The sequence below is a fragment of the Meriones unguiculatus genome, chromosome 20, assembly GCF_030254825.1.
Source record: "Meriones unguiculatus strain TT.TT164.6M chromosome 20, Bangor_MerUng_6.1, whole genome shotgun sequence".
In the NCBI taxonomy this organism is placed as follows: domain Eukaryota; kingdom Metazoa; phylum Chordata; class Mammalia; order Rodentia; family Muridae; genus Meriones; species Meriones unguiculatus.
In genome coordinates this window covers 62,555,539-62,579,633 of record NC_083367.1, presented here as the reverse complement: position 1 = coordinate 62,579,633, position 24,095 = coordinate 62,555,539, and the positions used below count along the sequence as shown (strand labels likewise).

The 24,095-nt window shown below is 48.5% G+C and overlaps 1 protein-coding gene across 1 annotated transcript in view; it reads left to right on the top strand.

The window, feature by feature from the left end:
* The window catches only part of Igf2r (insulin like growth factor 2 receptor), a 94,513-nt gene extending 74,322 nt beyond the window's left edge, over positions 1–20,191 (top strand). Inside the window, exons 30-48 of the mRNA XM_060373550.1 lie at positions 190–326; positions 1,300–1,490; positions 2,516–2,642; positions 3,136–3,255; positions 3,436–3,692; positions 4,054–4,272; positions 6,084–6,233; positions 7,004–7,165; positions 8,065–8,272; positions 8,583–8,729; positions 9,450–9,684; positions 10,452–10,588; positions 11,551–11,665; positions 12,725–12,871; positions 13,385–13,572; positions 14,936–15,122; positions 16,287–16,430; positions 17,242–17,311; positions 18,466–20,191. Of these exons, the coding sequence (XP_060229533.1) occupies positions 190–326; positions 1,300–1,490; positions 2,516–2,642; positions 3,136–3,255; positions 3,436–3,692; positions 4,054–4,272; positions 6,084–6,233; positions 7,004–7,165; positions 8,065–8,272; positions 8,583–8,729; positions 9,450–9,684; positions 10,452–10,588; positions 11,551–11,665; positions 12,725–12,871; positions 13,385–13,572; positions 14,936–15,122; positions 16,287–16,430; positions 17,242–17,311; positions 18,466–18,882 (3,358 nt within the window). The 3' untranslated portion in view covers positions 18,883–20,191. The remainder of the gene's footprint in view (positions 1–189; positions 327–1,299; positions 1,491–2,515; positions 2,643–3,135; positions 3,256–3,435; positions 3,693–4,053; positions 4,273–6,083; positions 6,234–7,003; positions 7,166–8,064; positions 8,273–8,582; positions 8,730–9,449; positions 9,685–10,451; positions 10,589–11,550; positions 11,666–12,724; positions 12,872–13,384; positions 13,573–14,935; positions 15,123–16,286; positions 16,431–17,241; positions 17,312–18,465) is intronic.
* The last annotated feature ends 3,904 nt before the right edge of the window (positions 20,192–24,095 follow it).

The following is a 24,095-nucleotide window of genomic DNA, read 5'->3' as shown; positions in this document are numbered from 1 at the left end:
AGTGAATGTTGACTTGTCAAAGCTCAAGGCTGCATTTTGCTTACTGTGTATAAATACAGAGTGAAGTCCCATGCAGAATGGGAAGTGATGTCTTCCACTCATAGGACATCAGGGACACATGGATGCTTGAGCCTTTCTGAGCAGAAAGGAGCTAACTGGACCCTGACCCTGGTGTTCTTCTCCCTGCAGGGATGGGGCTGGCAATTCCATTGACCTCTCCCCACTGTCAAGATATAGTGACAACTGGGAGGCTGTAACCAGGACAGGGGCCACTGAGCACTACCTCATCAATGTATGCAAGTCTCTGTCACCACAAGCTGGCACAGGTAAGCAGTGTTCCTCTCCTTGTGGGGTAATGCTCCAGGATGAGCCTTCAGGGACAGAAAACAGAGCAGGAGAGGCCTCAGTGGGAAGAGTCTGGCTGAGGAGCAGCAGGAAGAGATGCTGAGGGCCTTGGGAATTGGTTCCCATGTGGCCCCAGCTCTGTTGATGCTGAGGGAGCTGCAGGGACTATGGTAATCTTTCTGATCATGAGGGCATGGCTGTGGGTAGGAAAAAAGCAGGGTGGGGGGGGGAGGGGACTAGAGACCTTTAGGTGGCCCGCTGTTAATCCTATAGGGAACTTGTACCATTTAGGTGCAGGGACGGTCTAGGGTGAGAGTGGAGACTGGAAGACACTTGCGTGACCAGCAGTTTCCCAGGGAATTCCTTGGAATGCTGAAAATGAAGGTCACCTATTTGGGAGACTTACGGCACGAATGGCATCACCTGAGGGTGATTTTTTTTTTAACTGCACTGTCAGCATGAATGGAGGCCACAGCCCACTTTCCCTTGCTTTGTTGTTCTGGGAAGCCTGTGACTCTGGTCCTATACTGGTGCAGGGTTGGCCCTTCCTCAGGCAGATGGCACAGGTGCTTAGACAACAGAAAGTCAGCAGGATTCCTAGTGATGTCTTGACCAAAGAGTGAGAATGTGGCCCCAACAGTCCTCCACTGTATTGAGGGCCCTTGGCTTTATTATAACATGGTGTTTAGAAATGATGGGGAGGGAGCTTGGTCTTGGATATACCATTCTTCACACTTGCCCCAGCACACCTATGGCTGTGCAGCATTTAAAGGACTAAAAAAAAAAAAAAAAAAATTAAGTGAAATCTATGTTGACAGGTAAGAACGCAGCTGGTAGTGCTTGGGGGTGGGGGGGGAAGGTGTGGTGGTAGGTTGCGCAGCTCTCAAGCAGTGTGCAGAGAAAGCTGCACTTTACCCTGCAGCACCCAAGGACACTCTGTGTCTTGTGTTGCAGAGCCATGCCCTCCCGAGGCAGCTGTGTGTCTGCTGGATGGCTCCAAGCCTGTGAATCTTGGCAAGGTGCGGGATAGCCCTCAGTGGACAGGTGGGGTGACTGTCCTGAAGTATGTGGATGGTGACTTATGCCCAGACAAAATACGGAGAAGGTCAACCATTATCCGCTTCACCTGCAGTGACAGCCAAGTGGTGAGTTAATGGCATCCAGAAAAGAGTGGGACCATGAGCCACTGTACCAGGCTTCCTCTGGGCACAGGCTGACAAGCTCAGGATGGCATGATTGTGATGCATGCTGGTTGTGAAGGTCTGTGATTCAGGGTGCCTGCGTCCCCTTGTTGACTCCTTAGGCACTTAGCTGGATACTTCCAGGTATGGTGTTAGTTGATTCTTCTGAGTCTAGTCTGGATCCTTAAAGACCAGAAGGGCAGCCAGCACTTGGCTGGCTGTCCTATGTTTGTCGGCAGGATGTAGAGAGGCGACTGGAAGCTTCCCCGTCTCTTGTGCAGGTGTTAGAAATGCCCAGCAGGACTGTTCTTCCTCTGAATTGCTTCCATTCCTGGTTGCCTGGTATTGGCATCCAGCAGATGTGGATGGCATGGAGGAGCCCGTGTGATTCTGTTTGTGATGGGGCACATCTGCACTGGGGAAGCAGAGTCATCTTTGAGGGAGCAGATGCCTTATATTCCAGGATACAAGCTGTCTGACACTCTGGAGGGTGATGGGGCCTCTCTGCCTTAGTGCTGAGAACTGTACAGGAAGGAGGGGGCAGCTGGATGAATGGTCCCATTTCCTTAATGGTGGGAAGTGCTGGTGGCCAGGAGTGAGCTGCAGTCAGTGCCCCAGAAGCGTTAGTATTAGTGACCCACTTTCTTGGTAGGCCCTTTTTTTGGTATTATTATAACAGGTATTAGTTCTCTAGCCAAGTATTTGGTCAATGATTTGCTCATGGAGTTCTTTGCCTGAGCTCCTTGGGGCTATCTTTAGAAAATGTCTGGCCCCCTCAACTGGCTTCTGATTTCCAGGGTATTTTGCTGACTTGCTTGTGTGAGGCCCACAGGCATCTTATTTACCTTTGCTTTTCCTGACCTGTGTTTACCATAGCAACACCCCATGACTTACTGTGCTTGGCTTTACCAAGCAACCTTCTTGGGGCATGAGTGGGCACACCTTCCTGTACCTGCTACTCTAAAGTGGAATCTCTCTGCTCACCCCAGAGCTCAAGGCCTCTGTTCATCAGTGCTGTACAGGACTGTGAGTACACCTTCTCCTGGCCCACACCTGCTGCCTGTCCTGTGAAGAGCAACACACATGATGACTGCCAGGTCACCAACCCCAGTACAGGTGAGGAACAGACAATCCAGCCCCACCCAGGGAGGGGCCTAGGAGATTCATCTGATGGTGTTTAAGCATTTTTCACCTTTTCTCTGAGCCTGTGGAGGAGGCTACTGTGTACCCCTTGCTCCTCTGAAAGCCAGAATCCATCTTGTACCATGTTCCTGGCTAACTTTGCTGATACTACTGGCTACGTCAGTGCTAGGGTTTGCAGAGCTGGCCACCTTTCGGAGCCCACAGAACAGCTGCCAGAAAGCTTCTGCCCTTGCTGTGCTGAGCACCGAGAGGAATCCAGGTAGCAGGCTGCTGGCAGTTGAAGAGATGCATCAGGCCCTCAGGAATCACAGACTGGTGGTCAAGTGATAGTCGTTGGAACTGGAGTGTTTTAGGGCTCTTGATTAGTGTGTGATGAGTCAGAATTCCCCTCACTAATATGACTGATGTGAGCTTCCTGGTAAGAGCCCTCCTGAGTCTGAGCTCCCTCTTCCCTTGTACTTTGCAGGCCACCTGTTTGACCTGAGTTCCTTAAGTGGCAGAGCTGGTGTCACAGCCTCCTACAGTGAGAAGGGGTTGGTCTACATGAGCATCTGTGAGGAAAATGAGAATTGTGGCCCTGGTGTAGGTGAGTACCATAGCCTCTTTTGCCTGACTGCTGTCCCTGGGGCCATCACCATTTCAAAGACCCACACTTCCACCCCATGTGGTAGTTAGGAGGTAGTAAGTTCTGTCTGGATTTGTAGAAAGTTTTCCTAGGAGTCACTGACTATTACTGGTGCTTTTCTTGTCCTTTCGTGTGGTGCAGGGGCCTGCTTTGGACAGACCAGGATCAGTGTGGGCAAGGCCAGCAAGAAGCTGAGCTATAAGGATCAGGTCTTGCAGCTGGTGTATTCGGAAGGGTCCCTATGTCCCTCCAAATCAGGCCTGAGGTACAAGAGTGTCATCAGCTTCGTGTGCCGGCCTGAAGCTGGACCTACCAACAGGCCAATGCTCATCTCCTTGGACAAGCAGTCGTGCACACTCTTCTTCTCCTGGCATACACCCCTGGCCTGTGAGCAAGCGGTGAGTGGAGGCAGAGCGATGCCCGTGTCACACAGCTGCGCTGCTCTGCAGTTCAGTGCTGTTTAGCAGTCCATGGCTAGGTAGTCTTAATCAGTCTCTGTTAGTTTTTTTCCCCTCCCCCTCTCTTGCCGGTGGAAGTCTTACTAGATTCTAAGTTGGCCTTCAGCTCACTGTGTAGTCCAGGCTAGCCAGGCTAGGCTGGAGCTTGTGGTAATCCTCCTACCTCAGCCCATTGAGTGCTGGGACTGTAGACATATTTTATCATACCTTGGTTTAGCTTTTTAAGTTCTTATGGATAACTGTCATGGTCACTGGATGAAAATTACTTGCAGACTCAAATGTAGTCTTTCATTTTTACCAGACGGAATGTACTGTGCGGAATGGAAGCTCCATTATTGACCTGTCCCCTCTCATCCACCGCACTGGTGGTTATGAAGCATATGATGAAAGTGAGGATGGCACCTCTGACACCACCCCTGATTTCTACATCAACATCTGCCAGCCGCTGAATCCCATGCATGGCGTGCCCTGCCCTGCAGGTGCCGCAGTCTGCAAAGTCCCTGTGAACGGACCCCCTATAGTAAGTGTGCAAGGTCGAGGGCTGGAAATCATTGCAAGTTTCTGCTCTTAGGCTGTGTGCTGTGCTTTCTGCTTCGAGGGCAGTGCTCAGGCAGAAAGGCTAGAAGGTATAGGTTCAGGCGGCTAAGGAAGATTAGTGTAAGAGTGTGTTTGCAGCTGCCAACCAGTAGTGCTGGCCAGCAAGTATGAGCTGCATGAAAATTTAAGAGTTGCTTTGATATGCTCTTAAAAATATGTGATTTGTGTATGTGTGTATGCTATACATGTATTTAGGTACCAGTGGAGTCTAGAAATAGGGGTTTTGATCCCTTGGGTTGGAGTTTACAGGCAGTTGTCAGCTGCTTGATATTGTGGCTTGATATGAACTTGAGCATCCTCTGTAAGAAAGTAAAGATAGCCCTGTCACATGACAGGCATTAGCTGTTTTAGGGTTCTTTTGATTAGTGTAGACAGTGCTCTTAACCATGGAGCCATCTCTCCAGAACCCCCACATGCACTTTTTTTTTTTTTTAAAGATTTTTATTTTTGATTATGTGTATGTGCTTGTGCATTTGTATGTCAAGTAGGGGCAGGTATGTAGCAGAGGACAGAGACATTGGGTCCTGGAAAGCAGGAGTCACAGGTGGTTGTGAAGTGCCTAATGGGGGTGCTGGGAACTGTACCAAGGTCCTATGCCAGAACACTGAGCACTTTTACCATTGTGCCATCTCTCCGACTTCTCAGATATGTTTCCTGTGTACTGTGTTAGGAACCTCAGGGCTGAACCCAGCCAAGAGAGGTGTTTGCACAGAGGTCAAAAGAGCACGGGCAAAAAAAGAAAAAGAAAAAGAAGAAGAGCACTGGCATAGCGTGTGTTTTTGTTTCAAGGACTTGTGTAATTAAAACACTTAAGAAATGCAAGCTCTTTTCTTAGTAATAAGTTATTAATTAAGGGCAAAAACGATTACAGTAATAATGATACACTCTTCCTGGAAAGCTTCTGGTGTAGATTCAGATGTTTCAAGTTGTATTTGTAGTTTGCCAAGCCCTTGTGATGTTTTAAGTAGAAATTCACCTCAGCTGGGAATTCTGTTGTACATCAGGTGTCCTTTTAAAAGTGATGTGTAGTGTAGTATTGTGCAGAGAGGGAGGACCAAGGCATGAACTATGTTTTGATAGGCAGTTCCTCTGAAGTGTCCTGACAAGGTACTCTGGGAACCATTTCCCCGAGGCCCAGTCTGCTGAATTTTCCTGCTTGGCTATCTTTCTTTGTCAGTTAAAATTTGTCTGCGTTCTTTCATTGATGAGGGTGATCTTAACATGTTCCAAAGTGGTGATGTACGCCATAGATACACTCATGCACACACATGCTCATAATGGTTGTACACATACTATTACATAGCATTTCACACAGACATATGCACACAGGCATGTTTCCTGTCCATCTGCCTTTTGAATTCATAAGTACTAAAAGGTATTTACTGAAGAGCCCCTGTGTGTGTCAGCCACTGCCCTAAGTAACCTTTCTAGCAGGCACTCTGGACCTGAGTAAGGGGTAATAGCAGGGCACTGGCTATCAGGACAGTGGCAGTCTCCTGCCTTCCTCCTTCTGGGGCTGTGACTGTGGGATTCTTGCTGTGAATGAGGAGAGAAATTGCTAGGGCTTAGGAACACCCTTGGTGCCTGTCAGCCCTCTCTGCTCTCTGCATGCTGGCAACCTACTTGCATGACAGTCACAGAGCAGTATGTGTTCACCTTTAAAGGCTGACAGTGAATTCCTGATTTCTCGACGTTGGGATGGTTTTGAAACACTGTTTGCTTCCTCTGTTCTAGGACATTGGCAGAGTCACAGGACCTCCAATATTCAATCCTGTGGCAAATGAAGTTTACCTGAACTTTGAAAGCAGTACTCCGTGCTTAGCAGACAAGTATATGAACTACACCTCGCTCATCGCATTTCACTGCAGGAGAGGGGTCAGCATGGTGAGTCACCTACACCTGTTAACTTTAATCAGTACCTGCTGTGGCCAGTGCCTCAGCAGTGTATTAACCACTTAACATTGAGGCTTGAGGAAGTCTGAGTTAACACGGACACTTTCGATCATTCAAAAAATGGAAGCTTTGAGGGTAGAAGCTGCATTTAGTGGGTACCGACTCTGAATGCATTAAAAGGCTGAAATATCTTTTTTCTGATTAGAAAATCAGAGTTTGGGGCATGTGCCATCATTTATTATATAGATTTATTATCTCTCAGGACCAGATGAGCAAGTGGAACTGTTGTCAGCTCTGACCTTGTGATGTCTAGGACACACTGGCGGAATTTGTTGTTCCCAGGGCAGTAGTGCCCTGAGCAGTTGATGCTTTGGGAAAGGTTTGGATGGATTGGCCTTCCCAGTGTTTGCCTTCTTTAGTACAAGCTCTTTTCCCGTATGACTCGCCCTGAAGGGGTCTCATCAGCAAGTGGAAATGGAGTTCCCGACCAACTGGCTGCTCTCTTCTGCTGCTGAACGAGGGAGAGATATGCTCTGATTCACACTTCATTAGCCTTTGGAATACATGGCTGCATTATATTTTGCCCTCATAAATATTCCTGGTATCGAGATGTGGTAGGATGCAGACCGGTTTTGGTTGGCTATGCTTGCTTGTTCAGTGTGTGGCAGGGCTGTATGTCCTTACCATTCCCAGACAGGAGTATGCCGGGTCTTGTACTCATGCCCTGTGGTTTTTGAGACTCGCACTCTTCTTGGCCACAGGGGACGCCTAAGCTGATAAGGACCAATGACTGCGACTTTGTGTTTGAGTGGGAGACGCCAATCGTCTGTCCTGACGAAGTGAAGACTCAGGGCTGTGCCGTGACGGATGAGCAGCTGCTCTACAGCTTCAACCTGACCAGCCTTTCCACAAGCACTTTCAAGGCAAGGCTGCCTTCCCATAGGCTTGCCAGCCTCCTGAGTCAGGGACTCTGACTCAGTGACCAGTGAGGCAGAGAGTGAAGTTCTGTGACACAGATGGATAATAGGCAAAGTGGCTTGGGGACATGCATTAGAGCACATACCCCTGGGACAGGATAAGATTAGTACGGTTACATAAAGCCCAGAGAATCACTGAGTTGCCAGCCTGAGCTCAAGGTAAAGAGACATAGCCTGCCAACCTCAGAGGCAGTGACTCGGCACTGTGCAAAGCTCTTCCTTCCTGCCTCTGTGGGCGGGGTGCAGTCACTGCCCAGTCGCTCCACTGTGTGGACTAGACTGCAGCACCTGCTTGAGCCCGGTCAGGGCTGAGTTCTGAACCTTTCTCAGGCGTTGGTGCCTGCAGTGCACGGATAGTTCTCTGCATGGGCACAGGACCCTTCTGCAGGTGCACAGTGAGGAAGGAAAGCAAGGCCCATGTTCACATGTGGGATGTCTGCTTGGCTAGTTGACTCCTTATTGTGCCTGTTTCCCAGCTGAAAAAATGCTGGTGTCAAGAAGGTAGGAGGAGCCTGGGACTCAGAGAAGTAGCATCTGGCTGGAGAGGACAGTTGGGCAGCACCATTAGCTGCCTGGGCCACCAGGGGAGAGAACAAGATGGGTAAAGAGACTGGCTTGGTACGAGAGAAGTATGACCTTTTCTAGTGGCCAAAGGGAGCTGCGTAGAGGGTCAGCAGGGCATTCCTGGTTGCCTCTGGAGGTGGCCTTGGGCCAGGAAAGCAGCAGGGGAGCCATGGTTCTATTCAGGTACAAGGGTGTGAACTGCAGTAGTGGTTCTGTCCTCAGCTGGAGCCCCTGCTCTGTTCACATCTGTACACAGCCATACATGTTGTTTGTCTGTGCAGGTTACTCGGGATGCTCACACATACAGTATAGGCGTGTGCACAATGGCAGCTGGCTTAGACCAGGGAGGCTGCAAGGATGGAGGTGTGTGTCTGCTCTCTGGGAGCAAAGGGGCATCTTTTGGGCGCCTAGCATCGATGCAGCTGGATTACCGGCACCAGGATGAAGCAGTCATTCTGAGTTATGTGAATGGTGATCCTTGCCCTCCAGGTAAATCTTCACAGTAGGGTCACTTCAAATCTCTGGTAAACAGATTAGACTTAGCAGGAATATACTTGAGGAGTGAAGCTTTAAAAATGTGTGTGTCCTGAACCCTGCCCCATCCCCTTCCCTGGTGTGAATGCTTGTGCCTGGAATGTGCATGCTGTCTGTTGCTTGTTTGTTTGGGTGAGTTCTGGCTGTCGGGCAGGTAGACAGCTTCTTAGGACTCCTGTTGGGTATCTCCTGTTGGGGACGGCATCTAGTAAGACACAGCTAATGCATTGATGCGTCTATGTCATTCACGCCCCTTTTCTTGCAGAAACGGATGATGGTGAGCCTTGTGTCTTCCCCTTCATCTACAAAGGGAATCGCTATGAGGAGTGTGTGTTGGAGGGACGAGCGAAGCTGTGGTGTAGCAAAACTGCAAATTATGATCGTGACCATGAGTGGGGCTTCTGCAGACCGAGTGAGTGGGGAGCTGAGTTTGGAGGATGGGCCGGCTGTTCTCTGGGTGGGTTTGTTCTTATTGGCTACAGAAAGCATTTTTATTGCTCCCTGGAATGACAAGTCAAATATATACATAAGCCACAGTGGAGCTGTGCTGAGAATGGGCATGCTGGCTAGCCACTCAGTAGCTAGAGGGGCTGTGCTCCCATACCAGCATTCGGCTCCAGTTCAGGTTCATTCCTCAGCCAGACTACTCTCTTTTGGGTCTGCAGGGTAGCTAGTAAGTGTTAAGTCACAGGCATCCTGTTGTATAGCCTTGTCGGGGAGGGGTGGAGTTCATGGAGAACCAAACTTAGCACCTTGGCTCCTTCACAGTTTAGGGACAGAAGGATGCCTGAAAAGCTGTGTGATTCTAGACAAGTGTTTGATTTATGAGAGATGACTGGCTCCAAGGCTTCTGTGGACAGATAGTACTTGTGGCCCATAGGTGAGACTGAAGTGTTTAGGTTGTTACAGGTACTTGCCAATATCAGTGTGTGGCCAAATGCTGAGTGCTTTCCCAGGAGGTGTCTTCAGGGTGTTGTGGGGTCTTAAGGGAACTGAGTCTACATGTGGATGCATCTGCAGGAGTAAGACAAACTGTGACCAGGGCTGCACTTGGGAAAACGGCCAGGAGCTAGGAGAAGTGCCAGTACACTCCCCACCCTAGGTCTGACCATTGCGTGCCATTGCTTTCCAGGTGACAGCCACCGGATGTCTGCGATCATATTTACATGTGATGAAAATGAGGATATTGGGAGGCCAGAAGTCTTCAGTGAAGATCGTGGGTGTGAGGTGACATTTGAGTGGAAAACAAAGGTTGTCTGCCCTCCGAAGAAGATGGAATGCAAGTTTGTTCAGAACCATAAAACCTATGACTTGCGGTTACTCTCATCCCTCACGGGGTCCTGGGACTTTGTCCATGAAGGAACCTCGTAAGTATGCCACTGCTCATGCTCTCCAAGTTTGTCACATACCTGTGGGGTTTGGGACCTCCCTGAGATATGGCCTAGATTGTCACTGAGGGCTCTGAAATCATAGTGTATGGGGAATTGTGGTGAGCACACATGGAGACCGGAGCCCTAACATTTGTGAAGGGCTTCTTGTTGCTCAGATGTGAGGGCAAGATAGGTTTTCTAAGATTTTTGCTAGCTCTTTAGCTCTGCCTTTGCCTTCTGAGCCAATCACCCTGACCTGCTCCCATGTGGGAGCCCTCCAGGCCCTGCTGCAGATCAGGGTTGTGAACTGGGTGAGTGCCTGCTCACCTTTCCTGTTTCACTTTTCTGTCTGCACTGTGTCAGGGCTACATGGGACATGTCACTGAATGTGGGCCTGCTCAGACAGCCTTCTGTATGGTTGCTCTGTCTGTATTTCTTCTGCACCGCCAAGGCCATTGTAGGAGTCACTTTCCAAGGCAGCATGGAGAGTGCAGCTCTCTCCAGTACCTTAGTACAGGCTTCTCTTCCCCCTCCCTTTATTTAATAGTTTGTTTATCTTTATTTTATGTGCATTGGGGTTTTGTCTGAATGTATGTGTGTCTAAGGGTATCTGATCTTGGAGTTACGGACAGTTGTGAGCTGCCATGTGGGTATTGGGAATTGAACTTGAGTCCTCTGGAAGATCAGTCAGTGCTCTTAACCACTAAGACATCTCTCTAGATTCTCATTGCCCTTTTCCCCTACCCCTTTGTGTCATCCTATAGGTACTTTATCAATCTGTGTCAAAGAGTATATAAAGGTCCCCTGGACTGCTCTGAAAGAGCCAGTGTTTGCAAGAAGAGCACCTCTGGTCAAGTCCAGGTTTTGGGGCTTGTTCATACGCAAAAGCTGGATGTCATAGGTAAGCCTCTCTTTGTCCTTGGTTTGATTGCAGCATCAAGACTGGCCAGGTGAGGCTGTCCCCCGTGTGTTGGGGAAAGTGCCTGAGCTGTAGTGCAAACTTCAGAGGTTATTCCTATGACTGCCCACTTCCTAGAACATGGAAGGACATGCCATTGAGTATTCCCTGAGGCATAGGAAGCCTGCTTAACCCGCTTCTGGCAACTGTGTTCTGGCTATACATTGGGTTTCTAAATCTCCAACTGCACATCTAAGAAAGCCACAGTTGTACAGGGCATGGTACAGTTTGGCATGTCTTTCCTCAAGCACTTGGAAAAATAATCATGATACTCTTTAGTAGTTTGAATACAAGCTTACCTTCCATTGGTCACTGAGGGGAAGGCAGCTGCTTGTTAAAAGACAGTCATACTTCCTCAGCTAAGAATGGCAAGGCTGTGTTGGGTATTCAGACATTTTGCCCTGCCTGTCTTGTAAGGCTAGAGTAGGATTCTGAGTTTGTGCTTATTTAGTTACAAGGTGACATGGATATTAAAATGGAGAGAGAATTCTGAGGGAATTACCATGACCTTTAATCACAAACCCGGTTTAACAGGTTAGTAGAGTTTCCAGACAGAAAGTGGCCTGAGAGGTGCCTCCCTTTGGGGATTAAATTTCCCACACATGAACCCAAGTGGCCATACTTACATCTGAGGAATCGTCTATCCCCAAAATTCCTGAGGCCTGTGTAGTTGGATGGTTGTCCTGTAGGTGCCATAGAGGTTTAGCATTCTTGAGGAGCCAGAAAGCTCTTGGTCTTGCTATTCCATGGCATTGATGTATAGGCATTTGGGCCAGCAGCTGCCGTTGAGTATGTCAGACACTTTTAGAGAGCTGACACTTGTGTTTACAGTAGATTTTTAACTCATAACATTTTTTTTCCGCAATGCACTAGAAATAACACCAGTTCATTGTTTCATGTTTCAGATGACAAAGTCATTGTCACTTACTCAAAAGGCTATTCTTGTGGTGGGAATAAGACTGCCTCCTCTGTAATCGAGTTGGCCTGTGCGAAGACTGCGGGCAGGCCTACATTCAAGAGGTGAGATATTTGCAAGCACACTCTGGCTCTTTGATGTCTCCTGGAGTTTCCATGTGAGAGTTGGGAGGTGTGCACACAGATGAGAAGGTGTCTGGGGCTATCACTGTGGCAGAAGTGGCCACTGAGGCTGAGGGCCTAGAGGCCAGAGCTGTGGTGTTTCACCACAGGAGGCACCCCTTCCCTACCGGAGGGCAAAGATACACCGTTACCAGGCCACCTCAGCTTTATAGCTCGCTTTGCCTTAAGAAACATGCTCCTGAGCCAGCTTTGGAGCCGCTGATGCTAGCCTGAGCAGTGCAGAGCTGGCTGCTGCCCTTGAATGTCATGGTGGAACCAAGAGTGTCCTGATCGCACTACCAGCTGTCTGGAACCCACAGCAGGTTGTGGGATGTTCTTGAATGATTTCATAGTGTGTTCATAGTGATAGTTTGAGTTGTGTTAGGGGGAATGTGGCCAACGGGGAGCAGCTGTTTGGAAGCTTTGCTTTGAAACCATAAAACTATCAGAGGGACTAAGATACTTGTGAAATTTCAAAGTCTACGTGCTGAATTTCCAGCTTTATATGTTATAACATTTTTATTGAGTTTTTTGTTTGTTTGTTTGTTTGTTTTTTCTATATGGGGCTTGGACCTAGGGCTTCATGCAAGCTGGGCTTCATGCAGGCTTTGCTCTTACACAGTATTTCTAGCCCTCTTGTTGTTTTGAGACAAAATGTCACTAAGGTACCAGGTGGGCCTTAGATTTGTACGATAGCTGTGACAAGAACTTGCTACCCCCTGCCTCTGCTTCCTGAGTGGCTGGAATCACAGGCTTGTGCCCCCAGGGTCAGCATGCACTGAATCCATGTCCACTTTTCTGTGCTGCTGATGTCTCTTCGTTACTGTACTAGAGCATGGTGACCAAGAAAATTGTCCTGGCCCAGAGCCATCACTCTCATAGTGCACTGTGGGGACCAAGGGCCCTTCAGAACCCAGACTATCGCTTGCAGGCCTCTGCAGCTGTGTGTCTTGCAGCCTTTGTGCGTGTGGCCTTGTGGTAACCCTGTCCGCTCCCACTCAGGTTTGATATTGACAGCTGCACCTATTACTTTCACTGGGACTCACGGGCTGCCTGTGCTGTGAAGCCTCAGGAGGTGAGCATGGTGAATGGAACTCTCATCAACCCGGTAACCGGCAAGAGCTTCAGCCTCGGGGAAATTTATTTCAAGTGAGTGGAAGATTGCCTCTTTGATACTAATACATACTCCAAAGTGAGCAAAAATATGAGTCTTTCCCTATCAGGCATGCTGCAGGTTAAGCAGTCTGTGTGCTTCAGGTACAGTTGCTGAAGTAACCAAGTACTCTTAAGCCAAAGAAAAGCATGACTGTCTTTATGGTTTAACACCAGAGGTGGGGAACTCCTTGTAAACAGCAGCTCCCCTCTCCTCAGTGCTGGGAAGGATCTCAGGAAGTATAGAGAACTGGGCTAATCAGCATGTTGGGTACAAGTACAGGTCCCTTTCTTAGCAGTATCACAGACTGTTGCAGTCTTTCGGTCATGTGGGGGCAGAGGGCACTGCATATGTTGTCAGTCGTGTGTAGGATGGTGCAGTCTTTCCAGGAGATACCTCTGTGGGCCAGGAAGATGACTGAAGCCTCGCCTGGCTGGAGAATGCAGGAGAAAGGACGCATATAGCTACCTGTGAAAGATTGTAAGTCATTGTGCTCTCCTCTGCCTCAGGCTGTTCAGCGCCTCTGGGGACATGAGAACCAATGGGGACAACTACCTGTATGAAATCCAGCTCTCCTCCATCACCAGCTCTAGCAACCCTGCATGCTCTGGTGCCAATATCTGCCAGGTGAAGCCCAACGACCAGCGCTTCAGCAGGAAAGTGGGCACCGCAGACAAGACCAAGTACTACATCCAAGGTGACTTGCTGCTTCCTGTTAATGGTCCATGTGTGGCTTCTCCAAGGGAAAGCTTTCCACAAATCCACTGTGTGGAACTCAGACTGATTTCAGCTCCCTCTGTGAGCTGGTGCCACCCCGTGGGCAAAGGCAGGAGGAGACAGTCACAAGTCACAGTCTTACTGTGGCCTGCCATTAGCCTGTTGCTTCCTTAGAAACTGCAAGTAGTGTTAGAGAAGGATAATGGGTTTCAGGAGGGAGCTGGCTCAGTGGACAAGGGTTCCTCCCTGCTGCCAAGCCTGAGGACCTGAGCTTGATTCCTGGGACCCACATGATAGAGAGAACCAACTCCCATACATTGTCCTGTGACATCCTGACATTTGCTATGGTAGGTGCATAGGTGTGTGCACTCAAAAAGAGAGAGAGAACGAGAGAGAGAGAGTGCAATATTTAAAAGAAAGAAAAAGGTTCCATGTGTGCTAGAAGTATTAAAGGGAATGGTGACGGAATGCTGCCAACCTGAGTGAGAACAAATGTGGGAAGGTTATAGACTGACACAGAGTCTTTTTATCATGCAGGTATGTTCCTGGAAGGTCACATGTATATATTTTTATTTTAAAAATATATTTTTAATTATTATTTTAAAATATTATTTTTCACCATTTACTTTTGTAATTTGTTTTTTGAACCATGTGACCCTGTTAACTTTTAAAATAGTGTTTCCAGATGATCAAAAGAACCTGAGCTGACAGAATGAGGTTGGAGCAGGGTCCACCCAGTTTTCTTTATCTCTGACACCAAGGACTAATTTGGTGGCTTCCCACAACTTCACTCGCCTTTGGAAAATTTAGTTGAACACTCGAATTAGTGGAAGCTGTTGTCCTCCTGCTTGCAGCTGATTACAGTGGAGGGTTTACGTTGCAGTCTCCCATGACAGGGTGCTTCTGGAAGGGCTGGGGTCAGGTACACATCTTCCTCTGGCCTCTCCGTGGAACTAGGATGTGTTGCTGCCATCCCCACAGTGATGTCTTAGATGTATTGCTAGGTGTGCTCCCTGAGGTCAGGACTTTGCTGGGTTCAGTTGTTTAGACACAATTGCCTGGTGCCCTGGTGGTCAGTCTCTCCCCAGGTAGAATGAACCCTCTTGGCCAGCCACTGAAAATCCCACCACCAGCCAAGGACAAGGATCAGACCTCATGTTGGGTTAGGTTAAAATTGTTGCTTGCATAGGATGCGGCTTTAAACTTGTGAATGTAGATTGCATACTGGACACTTGAAGCACGTTCATCCTTGACATTAAGCTTATGACAACCTTGACAGACCATGAAAGGATACACTTGGTGGGTGCTAATGGTACCGTGGTGTCTCCTTTCCTGCATGACAGATGGCGATCTGGATGTGGTGTTTACCTCTTCCTCCAAGTGCGGAAAAGATAAAACCAAGTCTGTCTCTTCCACCATCTTCTTCCATTGTGACCCCCTGGTGAAGGATGGGATCCCAGAGTTCAGTCACGAGACTGCTGACTGCCAGTACCTGTTCTCCTGGTACACTTCTGCTGTGTGTCCTCTTGGGTGAGTATGACACCCCGTGTCCCTTCTTGCATTGCTGTTCAAGAAGAAGCACCTGTGTGTTTATATTGGGATGGTATTAAGATGTGCACAAAAGAGCAATTTGCTGTTTTCTTTGGTCTGTGGCACTGTTACCACTACCCGTCATCCCAGGTAGTACTGACTGTGCTCCCTCGTGCATACCGTCACCCTCGCCTCAGCTGGGGGAAGCAGGGCTGGCTCTGCTCCTTCAGCATTCTCTATGAGCTCTCGTGTGCACGTGACGTGGCAAAGCTGCGCTTCAGTTGGAGCAAAGCATTTCCTATGTTGGGATAAATGAAAAACTCACTCTGCAGGTCTTTAGAATGTGCTCCAGAGGCTAGATTTTTGTGGGCAGCAAGGGGAATGTGCTTCTGCTCTGAGGACTCCAGGCCAGAGAGGGAAGAAACTGTGGTGTTTCCATGTCCAAGGGCCATTATATTTACATGTGGAAACTAAAATCCATTTATTTGTAAGTAATCCTTGGTTTAAAGGAGAAATCAAAGGTAGAATTTGAAGAAATTTTAGAGCCAACTCATCTTAAATATCACCTCTACCCAGAGCCCTAGGGCTAGGTCCTAAGATGACTCAGTGAAGGAAAAGCCCTGCTTTTGCTTGGTCCACAGACAGGGTTCTGCAGGGATGGGCAGACCCACAGGAAATGATGTCCTTGGCTGCTTCACGTCTTCTGCTCCTGATATTTCCTCAGCCCTTAAGGCAGCACTTTCTGTCAGTAGGCCTGCCGCCTGCTGTAAATGCAATCTCAAAGCTAGATCTAGCTAGATGCTAGATTTTTTTTTTCTTTTTTAAAAAATTATTTTTTATTAGAGCATTGATATATACTGCATACATATTTGTGTGAAGGTGCCAGATCCCCTGGAATTGGAATTACAGACAGTTGTGAGCTGTCATGTGGTTTTGGGAACTGAACTGTGCTCCTCTAGAACATCCAGTACTCTTAAGCACTGAGCCATCTCTCCAGCCCCCAGATGCTGTTTTCTGTGCCTAGTGATCATGTGGCCTGGGAAGGGGCTGACTCGCCTGGTGTTTGTTCAGAAGGGGAGAGTTCCTGGGTCCTGGGTTCCTTAGAGTGTTGCTGTACACAGCTCCTGACACAGCTTCCTCCCCTCCCTTGTGATGTTTTTCTAGGATGGCCTTTGATGGTGAAAGTGCTGGGCCAGAATATAAGGGACTCTCCGAGCGGAGTCAGGCCGTCGGGGCGGTCCTCAGCCTTCTCCTGGTGGCACTGACTGGCTGTTTGCTGGGCTTGCTGCTTCATAAGAAGGAGAGAAGGTAAAATGGACAGCAAGGTTGGAAGGGCTGGGCTGGGCCAAGCTGAGCCAGCACTCATCAAATCTTGGACAGGAGCTTGTATTTTGAGCCTGAGAACAGCAAACTAAAAGATTAAAAATTCCAAAACTGGGTACTGTTGGCCTTTAAATGTCTGAGCATGGGATTGCCCAGAACTTTGATTTTGTCCATGGATGCCAGTGTGGTTCTTGTTCGCTTACCATAGGCTTCTCACTGGTACTGGTAGGTCTAAAACAGATGGGTCTTGTGTGAAGTCCAAAACCTAATAAATAAGACTCTTTCACGAGAGGACTTTTGTACTCATCAGCTGACCCTGTCCCCCACATCACAAAGCAAGTGCTTATTACACACCTGCTGTACATCAGGTGTGCTCTCCAGTTTGCTTTGCTTTGGGTGAAGGGCTTTTCATGTGCCCTGGGGAAGTGGTTGACAATACTGACTTGAGTCAACTACTCTCAGAAATGTACTTAGAGGGAGGGCTGGGGTTCAGGTAAAGCAATGGGAGCTAACATCAGGGTAGTCTGGGCATATGAAGGTATTCCTGCCAACAACCTTATGAGTCTGAGGTGGACCAAGATTGTCATTCCTCTGCCTCTTGCTGAGCCCAGTAGTTCCAGTTGTGCTGTCCCAGTTAGCTGTTAGTCATTCTGAATACCCCTCCCTGGGAGGCCGTTTTTGTGGGACACAGCCCATAGGAGTTACACAGAGTGGATGAGTGGACTGGTGGCCAGCTGCTGTGTCCCTTGTCTCAGCTCATTCTGCTGTGGATTTACTGTGTTTTTCATTTTGGCAGGGAAACGGTGATAAACAAGCTGACCAATTGCTGCAGAAGAAGCTCCGGCATCTCCTATAAGTACTCGAAGGTATTGTTCACTGAGGGGTGGCTGCCTTGCCGCAGCGCTCCAGCGCTGCCCCGTGCTGCCTGAGCCTATCCTGCATGCTGGGAAGAGCACACTGGTGTCTTGTCATCAGGAGGAACCCTCTCACCCTAACACCACTTCTGCGGGCTTCCTGCCTGCAAATTTCTCTTCGTATGGTTGCAGCGATTTCCTTTAGAGCATTTGTTATTTAGTCTGTTTTGTTTTTGAGACAGGGTTTCTCTGTGTAGCCTTGGTTGTTCTGAACTTGCTTTACAGACCAGGCTGGCCTTGATCTCACAGAGATCTACCTGCCTCTGCCTCCCAGAGTGCGGATTACAGGTGTGCGCCACTGTGTCCAGCTTGGTTAAATCTTTAAAAAATACAATTAAATTTAAAAATGTAAATCTTAAAAGAAGAAGGAAAAGAAGTCCTGGTGATAAAATTTCTGTACACCTAGCATTTGGGTAATTTCAGATAAACTTTGACAAGAGGCCATCAGAGGACACAGACGTGTTTGTAGCCCTCATGCATATTGCCAGGTCACTTTTAAAACTGCATTGAGGCTGGGAAGAGTACTTGCAAAGGACCAGAATTTCATCTTCAAGAACCCTAAACATACTAGAATACCGTGGGGCTGGTGGGGAATTCAAAATGTGTGGCGTTCTGGGCCTTTTGGGTTGGCCCACCAGCCTACTTGGTGAGCTCTAGGCCAGTGTGAGACCTTGTCTCAAAAACTAGGCAAAACAAAAGAACCGAGGTGGTTAGTTTCTGAAGAATGACACCCAAGCTTTTCCTATGTGTGCATACATGGGCACCAGCACACATCTGACACGCACATATATAAGTAAAATTTAAAAATTAGACTCTCTGATATAAGCCCTTCCTGTGTCTTCTCTTGCACACCAGATGCCCTGCCCCCAGCACACTGCCCCAGGAGAGTCCCTCTCTGCCAACACTGCTGAGCAGTCATGGGCCATGTTGAGTCCTGCAGCAGGCCTGCTCATTTGGCTGTGAGGCTCATGCCTATGACTCTACTTTGAAGGTTCTCATCTCAGGCCAACAGAGGCCCTGGGATGGCTTGTATCAGGAGAGCTCCCAAACAGCAGATAGCTATCTTTGCTGGGTTTCACACGTTCTTTGCTGTTGCTCCCTGGCAGGTCAGCAAAGAAGAGGAGACAGATGAGAATGAAACAGAATGGCTGATGGAAGAGATCCAGCTGCCAACTGCAAGACTAGGCAAGGATGGGCAGGAGAATGGCCACATCACCACCAAGGCTGTGAAAGCAGACGCCCTCACTTCCCTGCATGGCGATGACCAAGACAGTGAGGATGAGGTCCTGACCATCCCTGAGGTGAAAGTTCACTCTGGCAGAGGAGCCGAGGTGGAAAGCGCACAGCCCATGAGAAACCCACAGCTCGTGGTCCTTAAGGAAAGGGAGGATGATAGGGTAGGGCTGGTCCAAGGTGAGAAGGCCAGAAAAGGAAAGCTCAGACCTGGACAGTATAAGCCACCAGCCACTGCCAAGCTGGTGTCCTTCCATGACGACAGCGACGAGGACCTCTTACACATCTAACTCCGTGGTGCCTACAGGAGAACGTGGAGCCGTGGGACAGCCAAGCACCTCCTACCAAATAAGACTTCAACTCAATGATGCTTCTGTCATTTTGCCTTTAACAAAACTGCTTCAAAGGGAAGAGTTTCTTTGATGGGGGGAGAGGGTGAAGGAGGTGGGCACCACTCCTTCATGACCGTTTACAGTCAGTGGAACAAGATATTGCTTGAATCGGCCAAAGGGCGGTACTTTGTGCCCAGGGTTTTGCCCCAAGTCCTCATTTACAAGCATAGCTGCTGTGTGCTTCCAACAGGTGCCCAGGCCACATGCATCTTACAAACCGAGGGCTGTGTTTGAAAAAAACCCTTGCTGCTTTAGACCCTATAGGGTGTTTGACCATTTATATTTTTAGCATTGTAATTCTCTCCCCCTATTTATTGACTTTGACAATTACTACTCAGGTTTGCGACAAAGGAAAAAACAAAATAAGAAAAAAGCCAGTTTCTTTGCCAGCAAGAGCATAAGGTGAAGCTGGCGCTGTGCTGGGCCATTGTGTGTAGCTCCTGAGCTGGTCCTTGATGCACACTTTAGTGAGCTGCAGTATTCTTCTTTGCTTTCCATTTTGTAAAGACACACACACACACACACATACATGCACAGGTCCCCGAGTGCCTAGGTTTGGGAAGGCCCGCCTGCTCCGTGCCTCATCATTGTAGCTGCAGCGCTTTTCATGCATCCTTCTGGGTGTTGCTTTTATCAGCTGGTGAGTCCCAGCAGCTTACCCGGAGGTGGACTTTTTGTGCATGTGTGTGGAAGAGAGGCATCATGGGGAGGAGTTGCCCTTCAGAGGTTTGGGTTGTAGGTCTCATCTCTTCAGGTTCTCATGGTACCACCTTTACTGTGCTTTTTTTTTTTTTTTTTTTTTTTTAAGGGGGAAGAAGTGTTTATCACCCGTTTGACCTATAAGAAGCCTTAATTTGCACAGGGTGACTTACCGACATCGTGTGAAAACACGGTGGGCCAGTGTTGTGTGTGGACTTGTGCCAGGGCAGTGTCCTAGGGTGGAAGGGCAGGCCCGGTGTCCTTCCACTGGCTGTGGACTCTTTTCTTGATGTGTTATGACTTCTTGCATTGTAGAATTGTATACAGGTGGTTTTTACATACTGAAAAGCAAACCACCTTGCAGAATTTCTTTGTTTATGCCTGATTTGGCTGGCTTATATGATTTCAACATGAGTGTATTTTTAAAATTTGATTTTTTTTCTTCATTTTTATCAATCAACTTTACTGTATTATGAAGTATTCAATTTCAATAAAAATAAATTATTAACTAGGTGTAAATTATTCCCCCACCCCCACACACAATCTCCCTGGTTACCATAACTCACTGAGCTAATGGCCATTCCTACCACGTGGCTTTTCTTTGTATTTGGGTTTTACCTGAGTGTTCTGGAAAACGCTCCTCATCTTTCCATGAAGCCTGCCTACTTGTATGTTAAGTCTGTGTCCGTCAGCTTCACCTGGATCTCAAGGCTCCACTCTCCCAAGTAAGCCTCTGTGCTTCCCACCTGCCATTCCTCTCCAGTGAGCAGAGGCACCTCTCTGCATGCAGCCCCACCCACTCCTGAGTAAATTCAAGAATCTTTACCTTACGCTTTGAGAGCGACTTGGATGCAGAAAGTCATTGTTCTGCCCTCGGAAGCGTCTGTTAACTAGTCAGTGGTAATAGACATAATTCATTTGTTTTCAGTAGTACGCTTGTGGTTGGAACACATCTGTGTGTCCCACCCCACATGTCCAGGGTGTGGATTGTGTGTCCAGTGTATCTGTTCTCTGCACCCACTGCATCCACCTTTAGTCAGCTGTCAAACTGACCCAATACTATGGTGGCTCTGTACACACTGTCCCCTCCTCCACTCTTTGAGACAGCGACTGATCTAGTGGGGCCCAGAACTTGCTCTGTAGAAACAGATGACCTTGACTTCTGCTTCTTTGGGATCCTGCTTCCACGTGAGTGCTGAGATTATATATGTATGTTACCATGCCTGAGTCTTAGGGTGTTAGGGATCAACCCAGGGCTTTGTTGCTACAAGACAAGCTCTGCCACTGAGCCTGATCCCCTGCCAATTCCTCAGGCATTCTGTCTGAGGACTGTTCTTCCAGCCATTCTCCCTTCCTGTCCATACACGGGCCATTTTCCAGGCCTGTTCCCCGTTGGTAATGACAGTGGCAGAGTAGGCAATTAATTCGCTGACTCGGGCGGTGTGGTCTTAGCCCTGGCTCTTAGCAGGGAAGAGGGGGTGCTAAGAGGTATGGATGCTTTGGCCCTGACTCCTCCCTCTAGCTTCTGAGAATATAGATCAGTGACCTTGGCAAGCTGTTGGCATAGGATCTTTTAGCAAAACCTGCCTGGCAGCAAATGGGAGAAATTAGAATCTTCACAGAAAGGATTTCATTGATCAGAGTCCTGTTCTCATATTTTCTTTTGCTTTGAGCAAGGCTTTCCATTCCTCTTTGTGAGTGTTGGATGCTTAGATGGAATGAGTGGGGAACTGAGGATGGTGCAAACCCTTGCCGAGGAGGAGTGGAAATGAGGCTGTTACCAGGCACAGGGCAAAGCACCCGAAGCTCCAGCTGCTTCAACCACCACACAGCCAAGCCCTTGGAAGGGCTACAGCCAGCCTGTTAGAATACCTGCAGATTATGGTCAAGAACCCACGGCCTATTTATTGGCCCCTTCTGCCCCCATGGGAATACAGCCCTCAGAGCCAGTTGCAGAGGTGGCATAGAGGACATGATTTTTTGGAAATCCTGTTTCAGCCTCTGAGGAGCAATGGATCACAGGCTGCCCATGCCCTCTTATGTGTCTTTCTGGTTGGACGCCTCCATGCTGACCTCTTGCCCTATAGCTGAGTTGCTTGTAGGTTCCAGCCATAGTTCTGCCCGATCAGGACCACATAGTCACACGGTTCAAGGGAGCAGGCAAGGCCCAGAGGTCAGTGCTCACATTGATGGGTAGAGAATGGAGCTGCCTTTGCGCATAGCTCAGGGAGGGCTGCACAGCTGCCAAGGCAGTCTCGGGTTTCAGGAGCTGCCTGGCATGGAGGGGAAAGCAGATGATGGAGCCAGTACCACACTGCACAGAAGGAAGGGGAGGCACAGGCTCTCGCCTTTGGCTTAGTTTTCCTGGGAGGTTGCTGAAGACAATTGGCATATTGGCAATGTGATCACACAGGATAAAGAATGCCTTCTCCAGCCCTTGCAGGGACAGAGGGAAGTGGATCTCTGAGACTGAGGCCAACCTGGTCAACAAAATGAGTGCAGGTCAGCTAAGGCTACACAGAGAAACCCTGTCTCAAAAAAAAAAGTCAAATACCTCTTTCAGTCCTTTAAGTTTCGTCCCTGACTGCCATTACCAGGCACCTTATCATTCCTACACATCAGGACCCTCTCTATGACTACAATGCCATGACCAAAATCAAGAGTGAGTGTGGGGACATTACACTATACAAGCACTAAGGCTAGGGTCTTGCTTGGGGTGGAGGATGGGAGGGAGGGCTGGCCTTTGTCGTAGTGAAGGAACTAAGATGGTGCTCACTGCTGCATCCAGATGCCTTCTCCTCTTAGTTGCCTTCACTCTGGAAAGTTCTTAAACTTATGACCTGGTCCCAGGAGTTCCTCTTCTCACCTCACTCAGATTCCATCGACCCCAGCATGCATCTTAAAGCCAGGTGTGTTATCAGCTACTTGTAGTCCCGTTGCTGGGAAGGTGCCAACAAAAGGATTCTTGGGGCTTGCTGGTGAGCCCCAATTCACAGAGACGCACTGTCTATGAATAAATAAAATCAGTAAGGTGGAGAGTGATAGAGAAGACGCCCACCATTGACCTCTGGTAGAGGAAATACACTTGTGTACATGGGTTCAACACAAACTAGAAATTAGGGGTAGTGATGCATGTCTGTCATCTAGCATGTGGGGCTTAGGAATGGGGTTCAGAAGTTCTAGGTGAACCTCAGTTACATTCAGAGCAAGTTTGAAGAGAGTCTGGGTTACACTTAGACTATCTCAGAACCCACAGCAGCAGCAACAACAAAGATGTGGAGGGAAATGGCAGGACAAAGGGAAACTGCTCCAGGTAGTAACTGCTGGTCCTAGGAACAACTGGGTGCCCCATAAGCCCGCGGGCCAGCAGCTTTTCTGCTGAGTCATAGTGTTGCCCAAACCCTACCACCGGCTCTTTTGGCAAGACTGGGCCAGGCCCATTTTACTGATGGACCCTGGGAAGGTCACCTGGATTCTCTGGTTCACACAAAGAAGACCCTGGGAAGCCAGTATTTCATAGGATTCAAGCTTGCCATCTAACCTGGTTTTTCCCTTTGCAGTTGAAACCAGCCTCAATCCCTGTTCCTGTAGTTGCTTCACACACAAACTCTCACACACACCTTTCTTGGCTGTAGGTACCAGCACCTGGGATCCACTTTACTACAGTGGGGCAAGCAACCACGTGGAATTTGTCTAGTTGGACATGAGGTGTGTTGAGATGATGCATGGGGAGTTTTGGGAAATGGGTCACTGGTGTCTGGGCAGTGAGTGAATTGATTTGTTGAGACATGACGTGACTCAGGGCAGGTGACCTGTGATCATAGACTGTGTAGCAAAACACTGGAGACTAGTCATGTGCAAAGGAAATAGGTTAATTTGGGCTCACAGTAGAGGCTGGACAGTCCAAGAATGTGGAGCTGGCGTGGCATCATGCAGCTCACCTATGCCGGAAATAAGGAGGGCCAGTGGGTACATGGGAAAGAAAGAGGACAAAGCATACTGGATACTGCATAATAGGTTATTCTTGTAATTAAGCCTATCTCTTGGGAAGGACCTTAATCTTCCAGTTCTCAACCTGGGGAGCAAATGACCCTTCTATAGGGATCGCCTAAAGCCCATTGGAAAACAGATACTTACACTACAGCAGCAAAATTACAATTAGGTAGTAGCATTTGACAATCATTTATGGTTGGAGGTCACCAAAGCATGAGAAACTGTGAAGAGGCACAGCCTTAATCTCTTCATGAGGGCAGAGCACCATTGGCCAGGGTCTGTTAAAGGTCCTGCCACGCCTCAATACCATTCCCTTAACAGTTAAAATTCAACCTGAGTTTTGGCAGAAGAACACCTGCCTTTCTGGCTTTGGATTCTCATCTACAGTGTGGGGTTAACCTGGGACTTGATCAGAGAAT